The sequence below is a fragment of the Neofelis nebulosa genome, chromosome 2 (assembly GCF_028018385.1).
Source record: "Neofelis nebulosa isolate mNeoNeb1 chromosome 2, mNeoNeb1.pri, whole genome shotgun sequence".
NCBI classification, from domain to species: Eukaryota; Metazoa; Chordata; class Mammalia; order Carnivora; family Felidae; genus Neofelis; species Neofelis nebulosa.
The window spans coordinates 214,284,348-214,308,118 of NC_080783.1; the positions used below are offsets into that span (position 1 = coordinate 214,284,348).

Sequence of the window (23,771 nt, forward strand, 5' to 3'; positions counted from 1 at the left end):
GTCCTGACGTTTCCAGAAGGTGGGACCCTCCCCGGGTTTAATTAAGGGTATTTTCCAAACTGGGAGGAGCTGCAGGGTTTTTCTGTGAATCTCTGGTTGCAGGGATACACCCTTGCTGATGAAGAAGAGGACCCTTTGATTTACCAGCATCGAATGCTGAGGAGTGGCCAAGGGGATGCGTTGGCCAGTGGGCCGGTAGAAACAGGACCCATGAAGAAACTGCATGTCAGCACCATCAACCTTCAAAAGGCAGGTCCATGCTTTGCGGGGGGACTTGGCAAGGAGAGGCCTGCTCTTCTCTCTTGTCTAGAACTCTTAGCTCTTGCTGCCACCAGCGTAAAACAACCAAAGACCAGCCCAAGCGTTTTTCTGAAACTCTAGGTACCGTGAACTTAGGTCATTTTGTCTGTCCCTAGGCGTCCAAATTACACATTTTTTTAATAGAGGGTAAATGTAGAACAAAGTTCTAAACTTCCTTGCAGCTTTGATAGAGTCCTTCGTTGTGAGTAACATTCTCATCTCTTACATGACTGGAACAAAACCAGTGAGCTCCTTAGTTAGCACCGAGACTGATGCAGGCCCTTTAAAGCGGGGTTTCTCAGCCTCCCGAGACTCACAGGGCTCGCCGAATGCTGGCAGCGGGTGGAAGATACTTGCTCAGACTCAGGCGGTCCAAGGTCAGGCCTACGTTCTGCATTTCTACCAGAGTCCTATGTAAGGCCACTGCTGCTGGTCCACGGACCACATTTTGAGTAGCAAGCTTTTTCTTTTTTTAACGTTTATTTTAGTTTTGAGTGAGAGCAAGAGCGAGCGGGGAAGGGGCCTAGAGTGAGAATTCCAGGCAGGCTCCGTGCTGTCAGTACAGAGCCTGATGCGGGGCTCAGTCTCACAAACCGTGAGATCGTGACCTGAGCCGAAGTCAGACACTTAACTGACTGAGTCACCCAGGCACCCCCAGCAAGATCTTTTAGATCTTTGCAGACAAATACCAAATTCTCTGTGCTGACAAAAGCCTGGGATGTAACCAGTAGTCTCACCATATATGCCACCAGCCATCCACTTAAAAAATAGGCGGGTTCAAAGCATCACTAGTCGATCGGAGCAGAATAATCGTGACGTTCCTGACTTTTAAATACATACACCGGGTTGCTTATTTCCCACGTTTTGTATTAGTGTCAGTGCTTCTGGAGACTGTAAGCAGCTCCCTGTTTGGATTTCACCGTGGTAGCAGTCTTCCTTCATTAGCAGTTGCCCCACAGCAGCTGCCCTTCAAGTGTGGCATGGACCGAGATAAAGAACTGGGCAGGATTGGGTCCCAGCTGCCCTGTTCTCTGCTTTTGGCCCAGCCCGTAACCATTTGAACACGTGTGTGTGTGTGTGTGTGTGCGTGTGTGTTGACACACAGCTTGGGACCACTGAGGCCTATCACTGACTGTTGAGCCAGGCTTCTGCACCCGCACAGCCAGCTATAAAGTGACCCCTGCTGAGAAACGTTGGATGATCCGAGAGGGAGGTGGTGAAAGACCCCTGGGGCAGGCGTGACGCTGCTGTCCCTCTGTGGAGTGTGTCCTGCTAGCCCGGGACTCCAGGAGAAGGAAAAGGTCACCAGTCACCCGGCACTCCCGGGCGGTTGTCGAGGCCACCCTGCTGACACCTCACACTCCAGGGAGGGGCCGGGCAAAGAGGCCAGATGCACATTTCCACCCAGATGTGTTTTCAGCCCGCCTGGGTTCAGAATGTCCTTCCAACCAGGCAGCTGTCCACCTTCTCTTAGAGCTTTGTTCGGGCTATTTTAGGAAATTCCCCAGTAGTCTAGTTTGCTTCCAGGAAGGCTTGCTTTCTACCCAGGACTTGGAGAAAAAAGCGTCCCCCTTGCCAAACAGAAGGAAGAAAGAGCCTCTAGTTTATCTCACCTGAGAGAACAGAGCCAGTCCAGAAGGCCTCAGCAGGATCTCCGGCGCTGACTCTCAGACCTGTTTGTGCTTCCCCGTACTCGCATGCTGAGCGCTCGGGGTCAGCACGGCCCCTGCTTTTAGCCGCTTTCAGAGCGACAGTGCACCACCTCGGCCATCTTTCTACTGGCTGTGCTAATAGAGGAGTTACACGGGACCAGAGACAGAAAAACCATTCGTATATGCCTCTAGGATGCCCGCCAGGATTTTCAGCAGCTTTACTGTCCTAGGAGAGGCTGTCTGGGCTTACGTTCTAAATGAATCAGCTGATGTCCTGTCAACATGTGCCAGCGTCACCAGCTGAGGCAGCCCACGGCGGGTGGCGGCAGAGGGACGGTGGCAGGTGTCAACAGTTACTACAGACCCCAGAGAAGCAAGAGTGGGTTATGTTTTCAATGAAAGGCCCATATGGGGGACTTGGCCTGTCTGATAGATTGTGCAGTTGTCCGTGAAGCTAAGCTTTCCAAGCACTCAGTTGCTACCATTTCTCAAACGCTAACCATAACGATAGCAATAATAACTACCGACATTTGTTGAGTGCTTTCAATGTGTCAGGCACTGGTGCGAGCACTTTACGTACGTTGACTCATTTAACCTTCACCCTACGAGTTAGGTGCTGTCATTACTGTCACCACCGTACAGACATGGATGTTGAGGCCCTGAAAGGTTAAGTAATTTATCCAACGTCAGCTGGTAGTGATGGAGCCAGGATTTGACCTGGGTGTCGTGACTACAGAGTCAAGTCTCTTAACCACTGTGCTGAATCACCTCCGCCTTACCCAGGCTCAACTTCACGTCATTGGAGGGAAAAGACATTAGTGATCCTCCCTTTTGTATGTCCTCAGCTTTTAAAATGCCATGCACCGAAGGGGCGCCTGGATGGCTCAGTGGGTGAAGCATCCAACTTGGGCTCAGGTCGCGATCTCACAGTTTGTGGGTTCGAGCCCCACATCGGGCTCTCTGCTGCCAGCACGGATCCTCGCTTCAGATCCTCTGTCTCCTTCTCTCTCTTCCCCTCCACCCCCTGTCAAAAATAAACATTTAAAAAAAATTTTTGAAGGGGGAGGGCGCCTGAATGGCTCAGTCAGTTAAGCATCTGACTTCAGCTTAAGTCATGATCTTGTGACTCACGAGTTCAAGCCCCGCCTCGGGCTCTGTGCTGACAGCTCAGAGCCTGGGGCCTGCTTTGGATTCTGTGTCTCCCTGTCTTTCTCTGCCCCTCCCCTGTTCGTACTCTGTCTCTCTCTCTCTAAAAAAATAAATAAAAACATTAAAAAAAATTGTGGAGGGGAGGCACCTGGGTGGCTCAGTTGGTTGGGTGTCCGACTTCAGCTCAGGTCATGATCTCGCAGTTCATGAGCTCGAGCCCCATATCAGGCTCTGTGCTGACAGCTCGGAGCCTGGAGGCTGCTTCGGATTCTGTGTTTCCACTCTCTCTGCCCTTCCTTCGCTCCTACTTTGTCTTTCTCTCTTTCTCTCTCTCAAAAAAATAAATACACATTAAAAAAAATTTTTTTTTAAATGCCATGCGCTGCAGAGCAGCTGTCCAGAGATCTTTTGTGTAGGGAGGAAGCCACAAGCCTCTGGATAGAAAAGAACTTGATGCTCCCATTTTGTTCAATAGAACAAGGTCTAAAAGTCAAGTAAGTAGTGTCAGTCTTCTTCCGGGTTCAGGGTTCTCATTGTATGATCATTGAGAATCATTCACGTAATTTTTCAGTTTGTCTCGTAACATCTTTTAGTTTCTGACATAAAATAATAGTTTATATGATGTCACTCACTGATAACTCATCAGAAGCCAGTGTAGGTCTCCAGGTGACCCCAGGGAAGTGAGAGGTTGAGTTGTTGATGGTTAGGTGGTGTAGCACATGGGGATGTCTTTCATTCCCTGGACAATTTCGCTTGAGAACCTCTGCTCTAGTTTACTCAGTTTCCCTAGTTTAGGGAAGATCCATGTGTCTGTTCTGCCAGAAAAATCTTTTTTTTTTTTTTTTATTAAATTTTTTTTTGAATGTGATTTTTTTTTTTAATTTTTAATGTTTATTTTTGAGAGAGACAGAGACAGAGTGTGAATGGGGGAGGGGCAGAGAGAGGGAGACACAGAATCCGAAACAGGCTCCAGGCTCTGAGCTATCAGCCCAGAGCCCGACACGGGGCTCGAACTCACAACCCATGAGATCGTGACCTGAGCTGAAGTCGGACGCTTAACCGACTGAGCCACCCAGGCGCCCCTTGAATGTTTAATTTTGATAGAGAGAGAGAGAGAGAGAGAGAGACAGAGCATGAGTGGGGGAGGGGCAGAGGGAGAGGAAGACAACAGAATCTGAAGCAGGCTCCAGGCTCTGAGCTGTCAGCACAGAGCCCGACGCGGGGCTCGAACTCCCGAGCCGTGAGATGATGACCTGAGCCGAAGTCGGATGCTCAACCGACTGAGCCACCCAGGAGCCCCTGGAAAATCTTCTAAGAATATATTTTAGGGGTGCCTGGGTGGCTCAGGCATTTAAGTGTCCAGCTCTTGACTTGGGCTCAGGTCATGATTTTGAGATTTGTGGGATCAAGCACCATGTTAGGCTATGCACTGATGGCGTGGAGCCAGCTTGGGATGTCTCTTTCCCTCTCTCTCTCTCTCTCTCTCTCTCTCTGCCCCTCCCCAGCTTGCACTCTCTCTCTCTCTCTCTTTTTCTCTTTCTCTCTCTCAAAAAAATAACATAAACATTTTTTTAAGGGTATGTTGTAAAAATTGGGCTAGGCCAGTTTAAAGAAATGTCATTTTGATAATAATAGCAATGATTTTTTGCTCTTCCCTTCCAGCCGGGCACTTTAGATATTTTATCCCTTGATGCAGAAGACTGAGGCTTAGATGCAACACAAGTAATTTGCCCAGAGTGCTACACCTGCCGAGTGGCGGATCTAGGCTTCCCACTGGTGTGCCTGACTTCGCAGTTACAGGTGCTCACAGGAGCGCTAACTTTGTGCCAAGCACTGGTATAAATCTCTTACACATATTCAAACTAATTAATCCTTAAAACACCCTATGAGGTGGGACCTATTGCCCTCATTTTACAAGTGAGGAAACAGGCACAGAGAAGTAACTTGCCCGAGGTCAGACAGCCAGTGAGTTAGATAACAGCCGTTTGAGCTCAAGCTGCCGAGCTCCAGAGGCTGGACCTTCCCGCCCCGCTCTCTGAGTTTCCCCTGGTCATAACCCTTCGTGCCTGGAATGCTCAGAGTCTTGAGGAAAGTTGGAGGGAATAGATCAGAAAGTTAAAATTGGATCTGTTCCATTCCTTCTGTCCCATTCCGCCACAGTGCCGTGCGCTCTGGGCTCAGGCTCGCCTGATTGTAACGTGGTTCACGGTAGCGTGAACCTGAGCGTTTTCCCTCTCCCTGTGTGACCCTCTGCTGTCAGGTGAGCCAGTGTCCTCATGCAGAGGGCCCAGGGCCCATCACACACTGCAGGGGCCGTTAGGCTTTGTTGAACGCACCCTGCGTGTGACGGCCCCATCCATCATGGGTCTGTAGGGCTGTTGGCTTTGCTGATAGAGGTAGGGTCCGGCACAAATGAGTTGTAAAACAGTCTTTTTCTTTATCGTGCTATATTCCAAAGGTTGCCGCTTTTGTTTTATGACTGCTAATTAGATGTTACTCTTTTGTATTTGCGCTCTGAGGGAATTTGGTCACAGGAGGTAACGACTTCATAAATCAAAGACAGAATAATCATTAAATAGATGAGGGCTCTTCACAACTGGCCCTTGAAGCTGATGGTTTTCCGTTGTCGCCTGGGGATCGCAGGCCTGGGGAGCTGCCAGAAGGGTCTCCAAAGATGACTGGCTAGAATGGCTGAGGCGGCTGAGTCTGGAGCTCCTGAAGGACTCGTCTTCACCTTCCCTGCGCTCGTGCTGGGCCCTGGCTCAGGCCTACAACCCGATGGCCAGGTATGTCGTGGCCAGCTGCCCGCCCTCTCCCCCCCACCCCCCCGCTTCAGTGTGGGATCAAGAGACTCAGCACAGAGAAAACCATATATAAGTTCCTTTTTATCAGCGGTAGCAGTAAAAGGGGCTAGTATTTTTAATTTTGCCAACTCGTGGTGGAAAAAAATAAAAAGGCAAATTGAACAAGCTCATGTCACAGGAAAAGCACCCATCTTAACCTTGCTGAGATTTAGGTCCAGAATTTTAATTACAATGTCCTTTACAACTCTGAAAACAACGATGTAACGGTTTACTCTAACTGCTTTCTGATAATAATGATACTCTAATTCTTTACTGCTGCATTACACATAACCCCAGAACTTACTGGTCTTAAACGACGACAGTTATTTGTTTTGCTCATGAATCTGCAGTTTGGACATGATCTGTGGGGACAGCTCATCTCTGCTTCAGTGTCAGTGGGGCTGTTTGTCCGGGGGTCAGAGGACCCACTTTCAAGGTGGCTCATCCACACGTCTGGCAGGTTGGGGCTTTTTTTTTTAATGTTTATTTTTGAGAGAGAGAGAAAGAGAGAGAGAGACCGTGAGTTGGGAAGGAGCAGAGAGAGGGGGAGAGACAGAGTCCAAAGCAGGCTCCAGGCCCGAGCTGTCAGCAAAGAGCCCGATGTGGGGAATGAACCCACGAACTGTGAGATCATGACCTGAGCCCAAGTCGGACACTTAATCGACTGAGCCCCCTAGGTGCCCCGTTGGAGCTTTTGAGTGGGAACTGCTCTGGCTAGGAGCCTTGGTTCCTCTCCGTGTGGCTCATTCTGTGGGGATCATTCACAGAATACTGGCGGGTTCAAGACTGAATGTCCCCAGGGGAACAAGGCAGAAGTGTATGATATTTGTATGACGTGGCCTTGGAAGTCATACAGTGTCACTTCTGCCACACTCTGTAGTTCAAGGCAGTCACAGAAGCCCACTCACATTCACGGGGAGGAGATTATGAATGCTGTCCATCGATAGGGGAGTAGGAAGGTTCTAGGAGAACATGTGGAAGAAGAGAGACTGTGGCAGCCATCTTTGAGAAATAGAATTTGCCATAAAAAAAAATACTGTTTTAAATAATAAATCTCAAACAGCCATTGAAGATTTGGTTTATAAAAAGTTTCACTGCATGTAAAAGATTTACAGTATAATGTAAACGAACGAAATGGAATACAAGATGGTGTGTGTGATTTCAACTATTAAAAACACTTGTACAGAGGGAAGAGATTAGAAAGTAATACAGCAGTGATTAAGTAGGAAGGCCTAAGGAGTATTTTTTTTAATGTTTTTCTGTTTTCCAGATTTTTCTATGACGGATAATTATTTATAATGGGGCATAAAATGCTATTTTTTATGCTTTAAAAATAGTTCCTAGGATTTCCCTGGTCGCACAGTGTGCAGATTTCACATGCTTAGCTGATGGAGCGTATCTCTCTTCTGCCCCAGGTCATGTTCGAACACGGCGTCATCCAAAAGAGGCTTGTGATAAAACGTGCATGTATGCGTTTATCACTGTAGTGCCAACTGTGTGCATTTGGCCTTGGATGTAGGTCAGAAAGTTTATTTCTTAATTTACACGGGACTTCTTTTGGTCTTCGTGTTATCCTTTGAATTTCACATTTTGTTTTTTCCAGAAGATTCCAAAATTAGAGGCTTGGTCTGGTTTAACCTTTTTTAATGTGTAATAAAAAGCATATGTAGAGGCATGAAATGATCAACCCATCCATTATAAGCATATCTTATAGTTTCCAAGCCCCTTCCCCCAACATTCACCACAAAAGGGCATGGGATTAAAGTTCAGATGTCGTCGGGCACGGCAAATATGTCTGTTCGTGTGATGCTTTGATGGTTTAAAGTAGTCGTAATGATCTTAGAAATGACACCTCTGGTTCCAGGTCTCCAGTGGTGAGGTTGGCGTAGGGGATCCTTCGGGATTCTATTCGCTAACGCTTTTAGTTTCTTAAGTTCTGTTGTGCGTCTGTGACCATTCAGCTAAGGGTTCTGGTCGTGTTTTGAAAGGCAGTCATAGGTGCTGCCTCTGCCGCTTCCGATCGTAGGAATTTGGACATTACCTGAGAAGGATCCCAAGAATCCTTTGGAGATGATCATATTCTGAATCGGCTGATGCCAACTTCTGTGCTGGAAGTCCCCTTTCTGTTCGTCCCCCCGCCCACTGAAGAGAAAAAATGCAAACTCTGCTAAGAAACGTGCCTGTGAGACAGGCTATTGCCCCTCGCACCCCCACGCAGCTTGCTGTGCGCACAGCGTCTGTGCCTGCGCTGTAAATACGGGAGTCACTGGCCACGTGTGCTTGCACGAACGGAATTAAAATTAAACAGAATTTAACATTCCGTTCCTCAGGCACACTTCACCACGGTTCAGGTACTCAGTGGCCAGTGGCTACCGTATCGGACAGATACAGAGCGTTTCCAGCACGTTCTGATGGACAGCACCTGTCTGTGTGTCCGAGCAAAGTCAGTGACGCCGGGAGTAGATTGACGGGTGTGACTTGATGGCACCGGGCAGAGGCACGAGAGGCATTGCCAACATCTTTTTCCGCTCTCTCCGCCCTCAGGGATCTTTTCAACGCCGCGTTTGTGTCCTGCTGGTCTGAACTGAACGAAGACCAGCAGGATGAACTCATCAGGAGCATCGAGCTGGCCCTCACCTCTCAGGACATCGCCGAAGTCACGCAAACTCTCTTAAACTTGGCTGAATTCATGGAACACAGTGACAAGGTGAGATGCTCTGCCGTTGTCCAGATGGAGCCCGACAGGAGCCAGGCGGGAGGGAGAAGTGGCCCGGCCCCCGCGCTCCTACGCTGTGGGTTCTGTTCTGCCCTAGGGCCCCCTGCCACTGAGAGACGACAACGGCATCGTCCTGCTGGGCGAGAGGGCCGCCAAGTGCCGAGCATATGCCAAAGCACTACACTACAAAGAGCTGGAGTTCCAGAAAGGTCCCACCCCCGCCATCCTAGAGTCTCTCATCAGGTAGGCTCGAAACCCTTTTTAATCGCCGCCTTCATCTGAAACGACCTCTCTCCCTTCCGCCGCCTGGTACCAAATCGCCGCTGTCACGTGGAGACTTCTGCTCCGTGAAATCGGCCGCCCGGTCCGGCCAGCACGTTTAAATGCGATGTGGTTGCGGACGGCTCTCCCCGCTGTCGGAGCCGTAATTGTCACTTCTGTTAACCCTCAGCACATGGGCTCCCGTTGTTTTCCAACCTGGGCCTGCTTGTCCCAGGGAAATCAGTCCAGAAGCGATTCCGGGGCAGTAGCAGCCTAGGAGCGATAGAGTTGACACGGGGGTTCCATCGCCCTCTCTGGTGGGAGTAAAGTACTGGCTCCACTGCCCCAAGGGCCACTGGGGTTTTGCTGCCCGAGTCTTCCTCCTCTGGGGTTCTGTGAATCTAAGAGGCAGAGCGAAGTCTGAGACTCAGTGATCTTTTCCCTTGGTTTGGTCATGCGTTCTCCTCTCGTAAGACGGTTTTGAGTCTTCTGGGCATGGACAAAAATAGGTTGTTTAATAAATTTTCTGCTGTTACGAAATTAGAAGCAGCCTCAAATGTTAGCGCCAGCTCCCAGAGAACCTTTCGCTTCCCCTAATGATTATCAGAGAATATTAACTCTGGGATCTAATTATCTTCATGTAAATGCTAACACGGTTGATTATTTCACTACAGATAGTTTAGGGGAAAATCACCCGGCTAATAAGTACCTCCTTTGTGGCTGAAACAGTCTGCTGTGTGTGGTGCTTCCTTCATTTGAGAGAATAATCAAATAGCCAGCTTCCCTGCCAGGCCTGCTTTTGAGTCAATGCTGAGTATTCCTTTAAACACCTTAAAAAGTGACCAAAAGGCGAGAGAGTCATGTTTTTGTCCAAGTGAAGTGAACTTGGAGAGACCATTGATTTCTACGATATCACATACCAACAGATATAAACATGCCATCCTCTGGGGTCGGCTTCCATTTCAGATTAGGTCCAGCAGATGTGAAAACCTGCATTTCTCCCCCCCCACCCCCCCCGGCTTTGGTAATATTGTCTTCCTTGATAACTGATAGAAAATCTGGCAACTGAATATAATAACCTCAGTGTCAAAGAACCAGATTTGCGTGTCAGTTTCTTTGCTGAGCTTTCTCTGTTTGACAGCTCTCTGAAACCTCCCTGGTGCCACCCCAGGTCTTTCTCCGTATTTGAAACAATCACAGAAGGATTAGTGTGTATACGGATTTGTAACAGGAAGGTATAGTCAGAGGCCGGGAAAAGTGTCCAAGAAAGCCATTAACTTCTTATGCCAGTATAACTGAAAATGAGTCCTCAGAAATCCCTGCAGACTGATCTTGACTTTAAGAACACAGACAAATAGAGACCTGTGCTCCCAGATGGAGCCAGTGCTCTGAGCTCCGGTTTTGTCCCGGCCTGACTGAGCCGAGTTCACAGTGCCGCCTCCCATCTTCCCGTAACGTCACTTTTCTGTTTCCACTGGCCGCTTTTCCCACTGAAAACTGCACTTCCTACGCACCGTGGCAATGTTCTGCCATCGTCGTCCCCACAGAAAGTTTTAAGAAACAGGCTTAGGCAAAGGTGCTGTCAGAGAATGTGCGCCCAGCACCACCCCAGTCCTCTAGCCGAGCCTCGTGGAAACCCCTCCCAGGGGTCCCACCGCTGGTGGTTGCCTGTCCCTGAGTTACTGCTTGGGTCCCGTGTTGGAGACACGGCTCCTCAGTGATAGATTGAACTCCCTTCCTCGCAGTGGCTCGGATCCTGGCCCACCTCTAATAGACTCTAACTTGACCTCTAACAGACTACAGACCCTCGACCTCTTTTGTCTGCCGCCCTCTCTCCTCCCAGCTTTCTTTTGTCTTTCCTGCTCTTTCCCTTCACTGTTTGTGCCCTTTCTGAAAGGTTATTCTGGTATCTATCTTTGAGTCGACCGCCTTAAATTCTCTTTGAAACAATCAGCTGTTCCTCAGTTTTTGTTTTTGTATCTAAAAGCTGTGCTGTGCTGACAGTACTTTTCTCTTGCTACTGGTCTGACTTCCCACCTCTTGACGTTTCTACTATTTACTCCAGGACAAATTAAATCTCACATGTAATCCTCAAACCAGGCTCACAGTGAGACATTATAAACGACTCCCATCTCCTCAAAGCTTGTATATATCAGTAAGTATAATTGCTTCATAAGGGAACAGAGGATTAAATGGTATTGAATTATTTGTAAACATACACACACCCCGGCTTTTACTTGGTTAGCCTGTAGCATTAGGTTAAAGTCTAGTGCCTGCTGACTCAGACCATTAGGGCCGCTGTAACAAATTGCCATAGACGGGGGGCTTACGCAAGAAACACTTTTCACAGTTCCGGAAGCTGGGAAGTCCAAGGTCAGGATGCCAGCACCGTTGGGTTCTGGCGAGCACCCTCTTCCAGGTTGCCCCACGGACGACTTCTCTCTGTGTGCTCAAGCGGCAAAAAGCAGAGAACAAGCTCTTTGGGCTTTTTTTTTTTTTTTTTTTTTTTTTAAGTCTCTTTTTATTTTGAGAGGAAGAGAGAACGCGTGAGCAGGGGCGAGGCAGAGAGAGAGGGAGAGCAAGAATCCCCAATAGGCTCTGTGCTGAAAGCACACAGCCCAGCACAGGGCTTGAACTCACAAACCATGAGATCATGACCTGAGCCAACACCGAGAGTTGGATGCTCAACCGACTGAGCCCCCAGGCTGTTTTTTGATGAGGGCCCTAATCCCGTTTGTGAGGGCTCTACCGTCATGGCCTGATCACCTCCCAAAGACCCTACTTCCCAATCCCATCACACTGGGTGTTAGCCTTCAACACAGGAATTTGGGGAGACATAAACATTCAGTCCACAGCATTCCGCTCCCGGCCCCCCAAATGCATGTCCTTCTTAAGTGCAAAATCCATCCATTCCATCACAACAGCCCCAAAGTCAACCCATTCCAGGATCAGCTCTAAAGTCTCATCTAAATATCATCTAAATCAGGGATAGACTTGAGAATCTAGGTACAGTTCATCCTGAGGCAAAATTTGTCTCTGGCTGCGAACCTGTGAAAACAAACAAGTTACATGCTTCCAGAATACACTGATGGGCAGTAACAGGAGAGCCATCCCCATTCCAAGAGACACGGGGAAGAAGGAAAGGGTGACAGGTCCCACGCAAGGCAAACTTCATGAGATCTCCAGAGTAATCGCTTTTGGCTGGATCCTCTGCTCTCCAAGCCCTCTGGGTAACGGTCTGCCTTCTGGACCTGCTGGGCAGAGGTCCTGGCCCCACAGCTCCGCCGGCTACACGGCCCGGCGGTGGCTCTACCCCCACAGCTTTGGGCAGAGTTCACGGGCCTGTTAAAAGCAAGGCAATGGTCCTCCTGTTTGAAAACAAGCAGGCAGCCCTGCTGATCTCTGAATCAACTTCAGGATCATTCTCTTCTTGTTCACAGCCAAATAGCTCCATAGTCCCGTCCTGTAAAATCCAGGAAGTTCAACAGCCTTCCTTCATTCCCTCCTGTCTCTTTGCCCGTCTGTTCAATGTGGTAGTTTTCCTGCCGGAGTAGCTGATTAGGTCCATGCTTCATGACACCCAGTCCCCTGAGCAAAGCCTCACGTGGCCGTACCCTTCGTGCTCTCCCCGAATGCACGCGCTCATTTCTCACAGCAGAGATAGGCTGAGAATTTCCCAAATCTTTAAGTCCCGGCTCCTTTTTCGCTGTTGCTTCTCTCCTCTCTCATTTTACCCTAAGCAGTCAGGAAGAACCAAGCCACTCCTCCTCAGTTTGCCTAGAAATCTCCTCAGCTGATACCCAGGGTCATCATTCACAAGTTCTACCTTCCACCAAACACTATGGCGTTGAGCACAATTCGGGCAAAATTTTTGCCACTTTATAACAAGGCTTGCCTTTTCTCTCTTCCCCGATAACCCGTCTTCCTTTCCGTCGGAGAACTCGTCAGAATGGCCTTTACCATCATATTTCTATCACCGTTCTGTTCACAACTATGCATGTTCTCTAAGAAGACAGAAGCGTTCTCTCTGGTTCTCTTTTTTTTCTTGCTGAGCTTTCACCAGAATTTGCCTTTGAGAGTCCATTCACGGTAGTCTGGGCTTTCTCTAGCACGCAGCCCAAAACTCTCCCAGCCTCTGCCCATCTCCCTGTTCCAGAGCCACTTCGTCGTTTCTAGGTGTTTGGTACAGCAGCACCCCGCATCTTGGTACCAGTTTCCTGTTTCAGTCCATTTGGGCCACTGTAACAAAATACCACGGACCAGGGGGCTTAATCAGCTTTGACTTCTCACGGCTCTGGAGGCTGGGCAGCCCACAATCAGGGAGCAGCACGGTTGGGTACTGGTGGCACCCTCTTCCAGGTTGCCACATTGCCACCTTCTCACTGTGTCCTCACGTGGCTGAAAGCAGAGCTCAAGCTCTCTGGGGTCTCTTTCATAAGGGTCCTAATTCCATCCGTGAGCCACCCCACCCTCGTGACCTAATCCCCTCCCAAAGGCCCCGCTTCCGAATACATTGGGAATTGACTTCAACGTAGGATTTGGGGGGAACACACGCATTCAGTCCACAGGACCTGCTTCTCACCCAAAGTAGAAGGAAGTGTCTGATCCAAGCTGGATGCTTTCACTGCCCAACCCCTAGCAAGTAATCCCGTTTTTTAAGAATTTTCTGACTGAGATTGGCAGAATTAAGACCAAAAACAGGGGCCGGCACTTCCGTGGTGGCTGTGCAGCAGCATACCTCGTGGAGGATGAAACAGAACGTGCTTTACTTTCCGGGATGACACTGAGTTCTCCTTTGGTTCCTGGTGATTCTGTCCTCTTTAGGGCCAGAGACTGTGTTGGCTCCTCTCCGAATCCTTGGTGTCTGTCCTCTGGCCGCACCTGGAGACGTGCTTGGAAAGTGGTGGTTCTGGTCAGAATCCGCACCGTAGGTTAAGTGGCGGGGGGCGTCCTCCAACATGAACATTGTCACGAAAAATTTATACTTCTGTTTACGCAATTGTGTACATGTAAAAATAGGAGTAAGTTTCAGCAACTATAGGTTTGGATTAGGACGGTGTAGATGCTTTGCACCCCAACTTTATTAAGGAATAATTAATAAATATAATTGTATATATTAAAAATGTACAACATGAAGGCAGGTGCCTGGGTGGTTCAGTTGGTTAAGCATCTGACTCTTGGTTTTGGCTCAGGTCATGATCTCACGGTTCATGGGATTGAGTCCCGCATCCAGCTCTGTGCTGACAGCATGGAGCCTGCTTGGGATTCTCTCTCTCTGTCTCTCTCTCTCTCTCTCCCCCCAAATAAATAAACACTTAAAAATAATAATAATAAAATAAAATGTACAACATGATAACTTGATACACATTATGGAATGCTTATCAAGCTCAAGATCATTAACACATCCATCACCTCTCATCGTTAACTCGTGTGTGTGTGTGTGTGTGTGTGTGATAAGGACACTTAAAACCCACTCTCAGCAACTTTAAAATGTGCAACATTGACTATAGTCCCCATGCCGTGCATGAGATCCTTGGAATCTACTCATCTTACAGTGGAAAGTTTGTGCCCTTCAACCTGTCTCCCCATTTCCCCGGCTCTCTGCACCCCCTGGCAACCATGGTTCTGTTCTCTTTCTGTGGAATCAGGTGGTGGTTATGGTTTTTGTTTCATTTTGTTTTGTTTTTTTAGATTCCACATGTAGGGGATACCATATGGTATTTTTCTTTTTCTATCTTATTTCACTTAGCATTATGCCCTCCAGATTCATCCATGTCATCATAAATGGCAGAGTTTCCTTCTTTTATATGGCTGAATGATATTCCTCTGTGTGTGTGTGTGTGTGTGTGTCTTTATCCACTCATCTGTCACCAGACATCTAGGCTGTTTCCATGTCTTGGCCATTGTGAATAATGCTGCAGTGGACATGGGAATACGGACATCTTTTCAAGATACTAATTTCCTTTCCTTTGCATATGTACCCAGAAGTGGAATTTCAGGATCGTATGGTAATTTTATTTTTAAAAATCTCCCCATCTGCATTCCCACCAACGTGTACAAGGGTTTCCTATTTTCCACATCCTCATCAACACTTGCTGTCTCTTGCCTTTTTGATAACAGCCATCATACCTGGTATGAGAAGATACCTCACTGGATGGTTTGCATTTCCCTGATGATGAGTGATGTTGAAAACCTTTTCACGTACCTATTGGCCATTCCGCGAATGTCTTCTTTGGGAAAATGTCTATTCAGGACCTTTGCCCTTTTTTTAATTGGGAGTATTTATTTTTTTGCTATTAAGTCGTATGATTCCTGTATATAGTTTGAATATTAACTCCTCACGAGGGGCTATAGATGGCAAATCATTTCTCCCATACTGCAGGTTGTCTTTTCAACAACGTATTGCTTCTTTGCTGTGCAGAAGCTTTTTAGTTCTAGGCGAGCCCACTTATTGATTTTAGCCTTTGGTGCCTAGAGCTTCAGATGTTTTTTTAGTTCTGGGGTTAGAGGAGATGAGAGAGAGAATTATTAGCTACTTCTGCCAGAGGCGTTCACGCTTCTCCTGCTCTTCTCTTAACCCCCTGATCTTTTTATCCTCACTTTCCAGGCAGTATTGCGCCGGCTGCTGGCGCCTCAGACTCCCCGCCTGCCTCGGGGAGTTTGTTTGAATGCCTGTCCTGTGGAATGCCCTGCTGCAGCGCACCTCTTCTCTGCTCACTCTGTTCCTTGGAAAATCCCCGCGTTCTTGTTTTTACGATTAAACAGGCTCCCAGCAGCCCAAGAACTATAGGTACAATAGGGAACACTGAGTAGGAGTAATGGCTTACCTTACACTGACTGGCTCAAGGGAATGGTTCTTTTTGGCAAGGAAAAATGACTTCCTGCCACTCAAAATGAATTTAGCATCTGTTACGGCTGAAGACATGCCCCCTCTCTGTGTTAGTTTGCTCAAGGAGAAAGAAAGTAGGAGTGTTGGTTTGCAAAGTATTTTGAAGCCGGGCGGTGGCATTGGGCTCCGTGGTGATTAGGTGGCTAGATCTGACCTCTCCCAGCGGCTGCTGCCCTTGTCGGCCCCTGCCTTTTCACCTTTTGGCTTCCCTAAAGACTGTAACAAAATCAGTCTCTTTCTCACTGCTCACCCTCTGGTTTTTCCCTTAAGCTTTTTACCTTGCTCTGAATGGTAATGGTGATAATTTAAAAACCAACAAGTTTTAAAAGAATTTATTGTGGAAGGAAAAGGAAACTTGAAATGTTTACAACATCCTACAGTGTTGTATTTTTACAAAGCAAAATGCTTATAAACAGCATGAATCATTAACCATAGTGTCATCTACCTTCATTTTGCAGCCACTTTTATAGGCAAAAGAGGAAGCTCTTTGAGCCCTTTTCTTACAAAGTAAAAAATAAAAACCAATATATCTGTATTGACTGAATATCATAAGGCAGTTTTGTGCAAGCATCCACGAGGGACTTTCCCCACCTCCTACTGGAACTCCCCAGCCACCACTAGACCCACTTCTGCCTTTCAGCACACTGCACCCTGATTGACGTTGAGCAGGGAGGAGGCAGAGGCCTGCCGCCAGTCCCGGGACCCTGGAGATCCCTCCTGGGTCAATCCACTGCCGGCAGAATAATTTTTGTCTTTAAAGAAAAAATGTGTAGACTGAAGGTAATTTCGTTGGATTGGATTTAAAACTCGAAACTTCTTTCCCCCACCACGCCTCTCTTTTATGCCTTCCTCCATCACCCAAGGCCTCTCCTTGAAGATCAAAATCACATGATTCTTTTTAGTGAAGGGGTCTATTCTCTCCCCTCACATAACCTAGACCTCCAACTAAATAGATACAGTGATGTCACAATTACTTTTCTTTCACAGAAAAATCAGGTGGAAAGGAGAGGCTTTGAGTGAATATGTCAGGGATCACAGGCACAGAGAGCCCACTCGGGCCAGGCCCCTGGGAAGTTGTGTGATGGCCCATCGTGTTTAAATAATTCATCCCATTTATGTAACGTCCTTGTCCTCTCAGTTTTATTGTGCTCCCTAGAGACAGACTCTCGTTGGAGATTCTAGGCCATTTTCCGTCCCTACCCTTTCTCCACTCCCTTCCTCCCCTTCCCTGCCCTCACCCAGCCTCCGTTTGTCCCCATTTCCCTGGCCGTGCCCCCCGGCAGGCCTGCACTCAGGGCTGGAAGTCTTCCGGGCGGATTTTCATCTCCACGCGCCTGAGGGAGTAGCTCGAGCCGTGCCAGCCGTACCACGTGATGCCGTCCAGGTGCTTGTTGTGCTCCCCGAGGCGGTAGTAGACCCCGTTGAGGTTGGAGTCTGTGCAGCAGTTGTACCAGTAGCCGCCTGGCCCAAGAGAGAGATCGGGGCCGTGAGCCCACTTCGTCCCCGCCCCGGAAACGGCGGACACACGGGACAGGAGGCTTGGCGGAGCTGCCGTTTGAACCGTAGCTCCGCAGTCAGAAGTGCCAAAGCCAGAACGCCGGGCCGTGCGGCTCTAAATCCGGCTTTAAGTTGGTCCTTCCCCGCTGGGACCAGCCCCCGAGCCCCCCGCACCTCACCTTTGCGGAGCTGTGCACACTTGTCCAGGCAGTTGTCGTTGTCCTTGTCCTTGGTGCTGAAGGCCGTGTTGTTGTGGTAGAGGAGGGCGTCGTTCCCCACGTCGCCGCTGTAGTTCCCCAGGAAGAGGCGGTAGCTGTTCAGTTCGTTGCCCAGAGCGAAGCGGCTGTACTCGGCGTGGCGCAGGTTGCCCTCCCAGTCCTGTTGGGGAGCAGGTGGAGCCTTAGAGAAGCAGCGCGGGGGCTGTGTTTCCCGCCACGCCACCGGCCTTCCCTCTCTCGGCTCGCAGCCACACGTCCGTCTGTCCATTTGCACGGGGGCCCAGCGAGGCTTTATCGCTTATTTGCCTCTAGCTACCACACTAGGCTTGGGAGTCACAAAACAAGGGTCCCAGAGCAAGGCTCGCTCCTGAGTCGCCATCTGGCCTGGATTAGCCCCTCTTTCTGCATCCTTCCTGTCCCTGTCTGTCTGTGAGGTGTGGGTGTGTGTCTCTCTGTGTCCCACTCAGAGTCACTGGAGAAGGTAGCGGGGCCTCCATTCCCTTCACGACCGTCACCGGTCAGTGTCAATAAGGTTTGCACGTAGAGGAGCTCAAGCCCCAGGCCCGAGTGGGGACCGCAGTGTGTCAGCACAGCTGACTGTTGGATCCCCCCGCTCTGGCCCGAGTCCAGCCTCTTGTGTATCTGCAGCCTCGCTTTTGGGAACAAATAGGAAAAACTCTTCTCAACTGCACTACAGCCTGCAGGAAAAGCGCCGTAATAAGCACACAGGCCTGTAGTCAGCAAGAGTGGAAAGGGCGCCCCCAGAGTCGTGCACAGTTGGGTGTGGCACCTGCTCCAGTCCTAGGGGCCTTGTGCTCACCTCCATCTCCACACGCAGCCGGGTTGGCCGTCTGGAGAGCCGGTGGATGTGTTCGTTGCCCAGCCAGAAGTCCCCACGGATGCTGCCAAAGCCCTGCTTGTACTGCTTCCAGTCCCGGAAGAAGGAGACGAGGCCACTCTTTCGTCTCTGGATGGTGGTCCAGCCGCCGCCTGACGTCTCCATGTCACAGAACACCTGTGGCAGAGAGGATGCTCTGGTCAGGGACCCACAGAGGCAGGCAGAGGAGCCCGAGGGCGGGCCTCGTCGCCTCCCTCCCGTTGCCGCAGGGCCAGTGGATGTGTGCGGGCTCACCACGACTCTACCCCAGTGTCAGCGAGCAGGAGTGGGGTGGTGGTGGCTTGCTAAGGAAGAATTGTCAAAATTGAGGAGGGGGGCAAGCGCACGTATAGTTGGAAGAGAAGAAAATCCATGTGTGCTCTCTACGTGTTCTCTCTTATCTCCTTCCCCCAAGAATAACTGCTCTGGGTCGTGGCAAGAGATGTCAACAAGTCGGGTGGAGGTTATAGAATTATCTGTGTCGGAAGATTTGGTGTTTGGTCGGTAATGATTTCAAGGGGCAAAAGAGATGCCGGGGGAGTGGTTCCCCCCCCCCCCCCCCCCCCACAAACTGAGTGTGTGTGTGTGGATAGCTCTCTGGGTATTCGGTGTGTTTGATTCTGTCTTGAGTTTCCCATTCTCTAGACCGTGATTAGTCCTGTTGCCCCCAGCCCTGTGAGGGGGCAGAGGACCGATGGTAGAACCTGGGCCGTGGGCTCTGGTGACCTCACCTCCAGCTCAGGGCTGCCCAGAAAGTCATCGGGAGGAAGCTTGTACACCCCAGAGATGCGGTAGTTCTTCTGGTAGAGGGACGAGCAGTCATAGATGGCGTCTGTTAATAGGAGCAAACCGCAGGAGTGAGCATCCAAACCCAGGGGCTCCACGACAGGTGGGCATTCGTGCTCCGTCTCCATTGAAAGTTTAAAAACTGAGATCTCATTTCTACCACACAATTCACACGAGTGTTCATTACTAGACAGGGTCTGGGTTTTGGAGGGGTGTGGCCATTGGGAGACCAAAAGGAGGTGTCTTTTGGCTTCATTGGTGGTGGGGAAGCCCTCACCTGGATAGCAGCATCAATGGGACCGTCAAACAGGTGGTTTCAGGTTAACTCTGAAATAGATCATCCCGCTATGTTCTATTCTTCTAGGCCACGATCTCTGGGAACATTACAGTGTGCGAGGGCCACGTAATAGATGCGCCTGTTTAATAAATTCCACTTCTGGGACCGCTAGCCTCTCTTACCACGTACGTCATGAGCATCTCATAGGGTCTGATTTTGTTGTTTTCTTGGTTTATTTGGGGGTGGGGGTGGTTTTTCAGAGGCAATGGCTATGTCTACCTTTGAGAATGGCTATTTTTATCTAGATTGCCTGCTAGGACCCTAATTAAGGGAGATCAGTTTAACATCTTCTTCCCCGAACCACCCCCCCGCCCCCCCCGCTGCTTCGTCTAACACTGCTCATTCCTCAAACGGAAGTGCAAACACCCTGAGGAACCCGTGGAGGCCTCCCCTGGCAGCATTATTAAAACAAGCAAACCAGAGCATCGAACAGGCTGGTGTTCACCCTGGGGTTGATTTAAACGCTTCCTTGGCCATCTTGGGGCTGCAGCTTTGTGCCAGATTTTGTCTCCAGGTCTCAAATATCAAAGAAACCGCCTTTCCTGATGGGATTCAAAGAGCGGGAGCTCTTGCTGTCCAGGAGACGCTTCCTGTCCTCTGTCTCTGGGGTTCTTTCCTTGGAGGCCCCTGTGCTGGGCCTTCGAGAAGGGCCCTTCGAGAGACGCTCACTGCCACCAGGAACTGTCCCAGGCAGAGCACATTGAGGGAGGGGGAGACGTGTGCCTTTGCCATCAGCGTCCTTCGTTTTCTGTTACTGAGGAGAGCATCAACTTACTGCTTTCTCCGATGAGCTACCTGCTTAGAGAGTCTAAAGGTGACCCAGCAGCTGGCAATCGAGAAGAAAACGGAGGAAGGATGTCCTGGGCTAGAAGGGTAGGAGGCCCAGCAGGAGAGCTGCCTTTGACCCCCAAGAAGCTCCCTGCTGGGAGGGGAGAAAACCCCAGTTGGAGGAGTAGGAGGCGGCACAGTCAGAGTCCCGCCTGGCCTGCTCTGCCGCGCCGGGCCAAATCGGGACGCGCTTGTCTGGAAAATGTCCTGAGGATACCTTTCTAGTCCCACACTGAGGGGCAGGAAGTACATGCTTAGGAAGTGATTTTCACATGGTGGTTTACTGGGTAACGGGCCGTTTAAGCTTATTTCACGTTAAAGCTTTTTCTCCGTTTGAACTGAGAGTCACCAGTGACTCACTCTCTTCTATTTCTTGACTTGCTCTATGATGTGACCGAAAGTTTTTATATCAGTAATAAATGGCATATCTGTAGGATATTCGCCTGACAAGTAACAATTTCCTGATGATTTCAGAAACCCCAGTTTCTTCTCTCTGAGCAATAAATTCACCTTAGCCGGTCTGAGCCAACCTAACTAGAAACCAGAAGTTATTTTAGGAAAGAAAGCATTGGATGTATCTGACGTGGGGGGCTTCCAAAAATCCAGATTTCAGCATTGCATTTTCTTATTTGCTGTAATGGGAGAATTTTATTTGAGATCCTGGGGGAAAATAGAAATCTCAGAAGTGAGGAACCTCGAGCCTCTCCTTCCTGACCCAAAGGAATTCTTCTTCTGGCTCTAGGCAGCATCTATACCTAATTCTGAGCCAGTGGGCAGAGTCAGGTTTGCAGAGACAGGACACAAAAACCCATTAATGCCCATTCCACTAAATCTTAGGGACACAGGAGAACTGTTTGTGGCAAAACTTGGTTCTTACAACGATAGATGTTACAGTTTTGGTGCTCAATCCTGCTTCCTTAGGACTGTGGGTGCAGCCTGTCGGCTCTGGGTGAGGAAGCGAACCCATCAGGGAGACTTAAACCCTGTTTCTAAGGCTTGCGATGTGACTCTGGGCAAACCATGTCGTCCCTGTGCGCTCCGGGATGGGGATTCATACCTTCCTTATGCTGAATCATGGTGTGAGTAAAGAGACTGTGCAGACATTGGGGAAATTGACAGAAATTTACAGGACATTAGAGCCGGTGGCACGTACCCGGGAAAATACACCCCCAAAGAACCCCCAGTCATCATTCTGATGGCCAAGCCATCTAGAAACCATGCCACACAGAGACGCTCCGGGTCTGTGTTTGACCGAGAAGGTGGCAACTAGCGTGAGGACACGTTCTCCTTACCTGCCGAGGTCTGGGTGACAGTCTGTGCTGCCTGTAGCTGCATAATGTCGATCTGGTTGTTCATTTCCGAGTACTTGCTCTCCGCGTCTGTGAGCCGTGACTCCATGCGCTTGGTGCTGCTCTCCAGCTCCATCACCTGCATGACCACGCTGACCCAGTCCCTCTCCTGCTTCTCGCTCAGTTCGCTCAGCAGACTGCTCAGATTGGCAATCTGGGCCCTGAGCTCCTTCGCCTCCTCACAGCAGGCGGCCGCCTTGAGCTGCGCAGGTGTCTTGCGCTTCGGGGGCTTCTGTGGCCACGCTGGGTGGCTGACAAAGGCCGTGATGAAAATGCAGAGCCAGGTCATAGCTGAGAGAGTCTTTTTCAGCATCTTTCGCGGGCCTGGGTGGGGAAGGATCTTCCTTTGGGGGATCTGGGTATGCCCGGCTGAGGTCTGCAAAGCTGCAGCAAATTACAGCTGTGCACTTTCACTCCGGATGGGCTCACCACCCTGTTGCTTTCTGTCCTCCCTTGCTCTTTCTTAGCCTTTCTCAAAGCTTGGGTTTAAAAGTGCAGCCTAACTGGGCTCCCTGTACCTTTCTTCCCAAGCCTGAACGCTCTACAAACTCAGCATCTTAAATATTGTTTGCTGCCTGCACCTCCACCCCCACTGTGGCCGTGCATGGTGCCTTAGCCCCTCCCAGCTCATCTGGGAGGGTCAGGTGCCTGTTGGGTGAAGTCAGCGTAAACTTAGGCCAGAGGGGAGGAGGGACACAGGGGCGAGTCTTTCTTTCCTTGCCTGCACAGTCTCTGGGCTGAGACAAGAGGACTATGAATTTGTGTGTTTCCAATTTCGCCTGGTAGATTATGCCCCTGCCAGCCACTGGCTCAGCTCTATCAGCGAGCAGGGCAGGGTCGGAAGAATTTCCAAATTCCGTTCTAAAGGTTACATAACCGTGGGGTGACTGTAAGGTGGGCAAAGAGAATTGGGAATACGACTCCCGCTCACCCAAGGAGGCCTGTTAATGTAATCCATGCTGTTTATATGAGGATCTGGTATATTTTGGCATCCTGCTGAGTGTGCTCTTAACAAGGCTGGTTATTCCTCTTTCTGATCATCACTCAGAGAATGATGTTTTACAAAACCCTCGTTCCGCCTAGATCTAACACTGTCACGGTGGAAAATCTCCAACTTAGAAGAGCTCTAGAAATAGAAAGAGTAAGCATCTTAGGAAGCAAAAAAAGGCTTTGTGGTTTGTATCCACAGGATTTGCTCAGTCATCTTTCTTCTTACGTACTTCCTTCTTCCACAAGTGGGCCCGTATTGGCTCCTCGCACGTGGCATTTGACAAGGAGGTGTCGGAGAGGACGGCAGGGACAAAAACTCAGGAGTGCCGGACACGGTCCTGGCACGGTCATGCCGATGTACTTCCGTCGGTCTGTAGGCACAGCGGAGAACAGGCCCATCCGTGGCCCGTGATTCAAAACTTGGAACGTACATTAAATCATAGGGAAAAGGATCTCTGTCACCTAACCCATATCGACAGTCTTATGTCCCTCTTCCTGTACAACACAGTTTGCAAATCTGAAGCTCTTCTCTATATCTGATGTACGTCCCTGAAAATAGGGATGCTGTCACTTCTCATGTATTGGAACGGAAGGGCACTACTCCTTTGAAAACAAATGGGAAAAACCTGGGGCTTCGGCAAACCTTAGATACTTAAAATGAGCTTTTCACTGAGAACGAATACAGAGGCCTCTCCATCCTTAAGCAGTAACTGCCTCTGTCTTTGGAACGTGCTCTTTCTGCTTCCATGTTACGGAGCCACCGAGGCAGACCTCGTCCTGTTGCTGTTCCATGTGGGTCCTTCACACACAAGCCTGGTGCCCGACAGCCCTCCTTCCCTGCCATGACCCCCGGAGTCCCTTTACAGGTGGCACTTCTGGCCTCAGAAAGTCATTTCTGTTCAGCAGCTAGAGTTGCCAAACAGGTTTTCTCCCCCCCTTTAAATCACTAAGCGGTTGTGGCTCAGGTGTCCCAGGGTTCGTTTTCTCCCTTCCTGAGTCCCCTTGCCTACTGAGGGGTGAGGGTGTGGCTGGCCCCCCACAGCAGCTTGCCATTCCTCTCAGAAGAGCCTGTTTAGAAT

The 23,771-nt window shown here is 49.7% G+C and overlaps 2 protein-coding genes across 3 annotated transcripts in view; one reads left to right on the forward strand and one right to left on the reverse strand.

Annotated features, from left to right (window-relative positions):
• The window catches only part of MTOR (mechanistic target of rapamycin kinase), a 133,555-nt gene that overhangs the window by 49,121 nt on the left and 60,663 nt on the right, over nt 1-23,771 (forward strand). For both annotated transcript variants that reach the window (XM_058719094.1, XM_058719093.1), the window contains exons 25-28: nt 103-249; nt 5,745-5,887; nt 8,489-8,651; nt 8,758-8,903. In XM_058719094.1, the coding sequence (XP_058575077.1) occupies nt 103-249; nt 5,745-5,887; nt 8,489-8,651; nt 8,758-8,903 (599 nt within the window). The remainder of the gene's footprint in view (nt 1-102; nt 250-5,744; nt 5,888-8,488; nt 8,652-8,757; nt 8,904-23,771) is intronic.
• Nucleotides 16,127-22,330, reverse strand: ANGPTL7 (angiopoietin like 7). Its single transcript, XM_058719098.1, has 5 exons — nt 21,646-22,330; nt 19,134-19,234; nt 18,346-18,540; nt 17,487-17,685; nt 16,127-17,271 (listed from the first exon to the last, which is right to left on the reverse strand). The coding sequence occupies exons 1-5, from the start codon at nt 22,013-22,015 to the stop codon at nt 17,102-17,104; spliced, it is 1,035 nt and encodes a 344-aa protein (XP_058575081.1). The 5' UTR covers nt 22,016-22,330; the 3' UTR covers nt 16,127-17,101.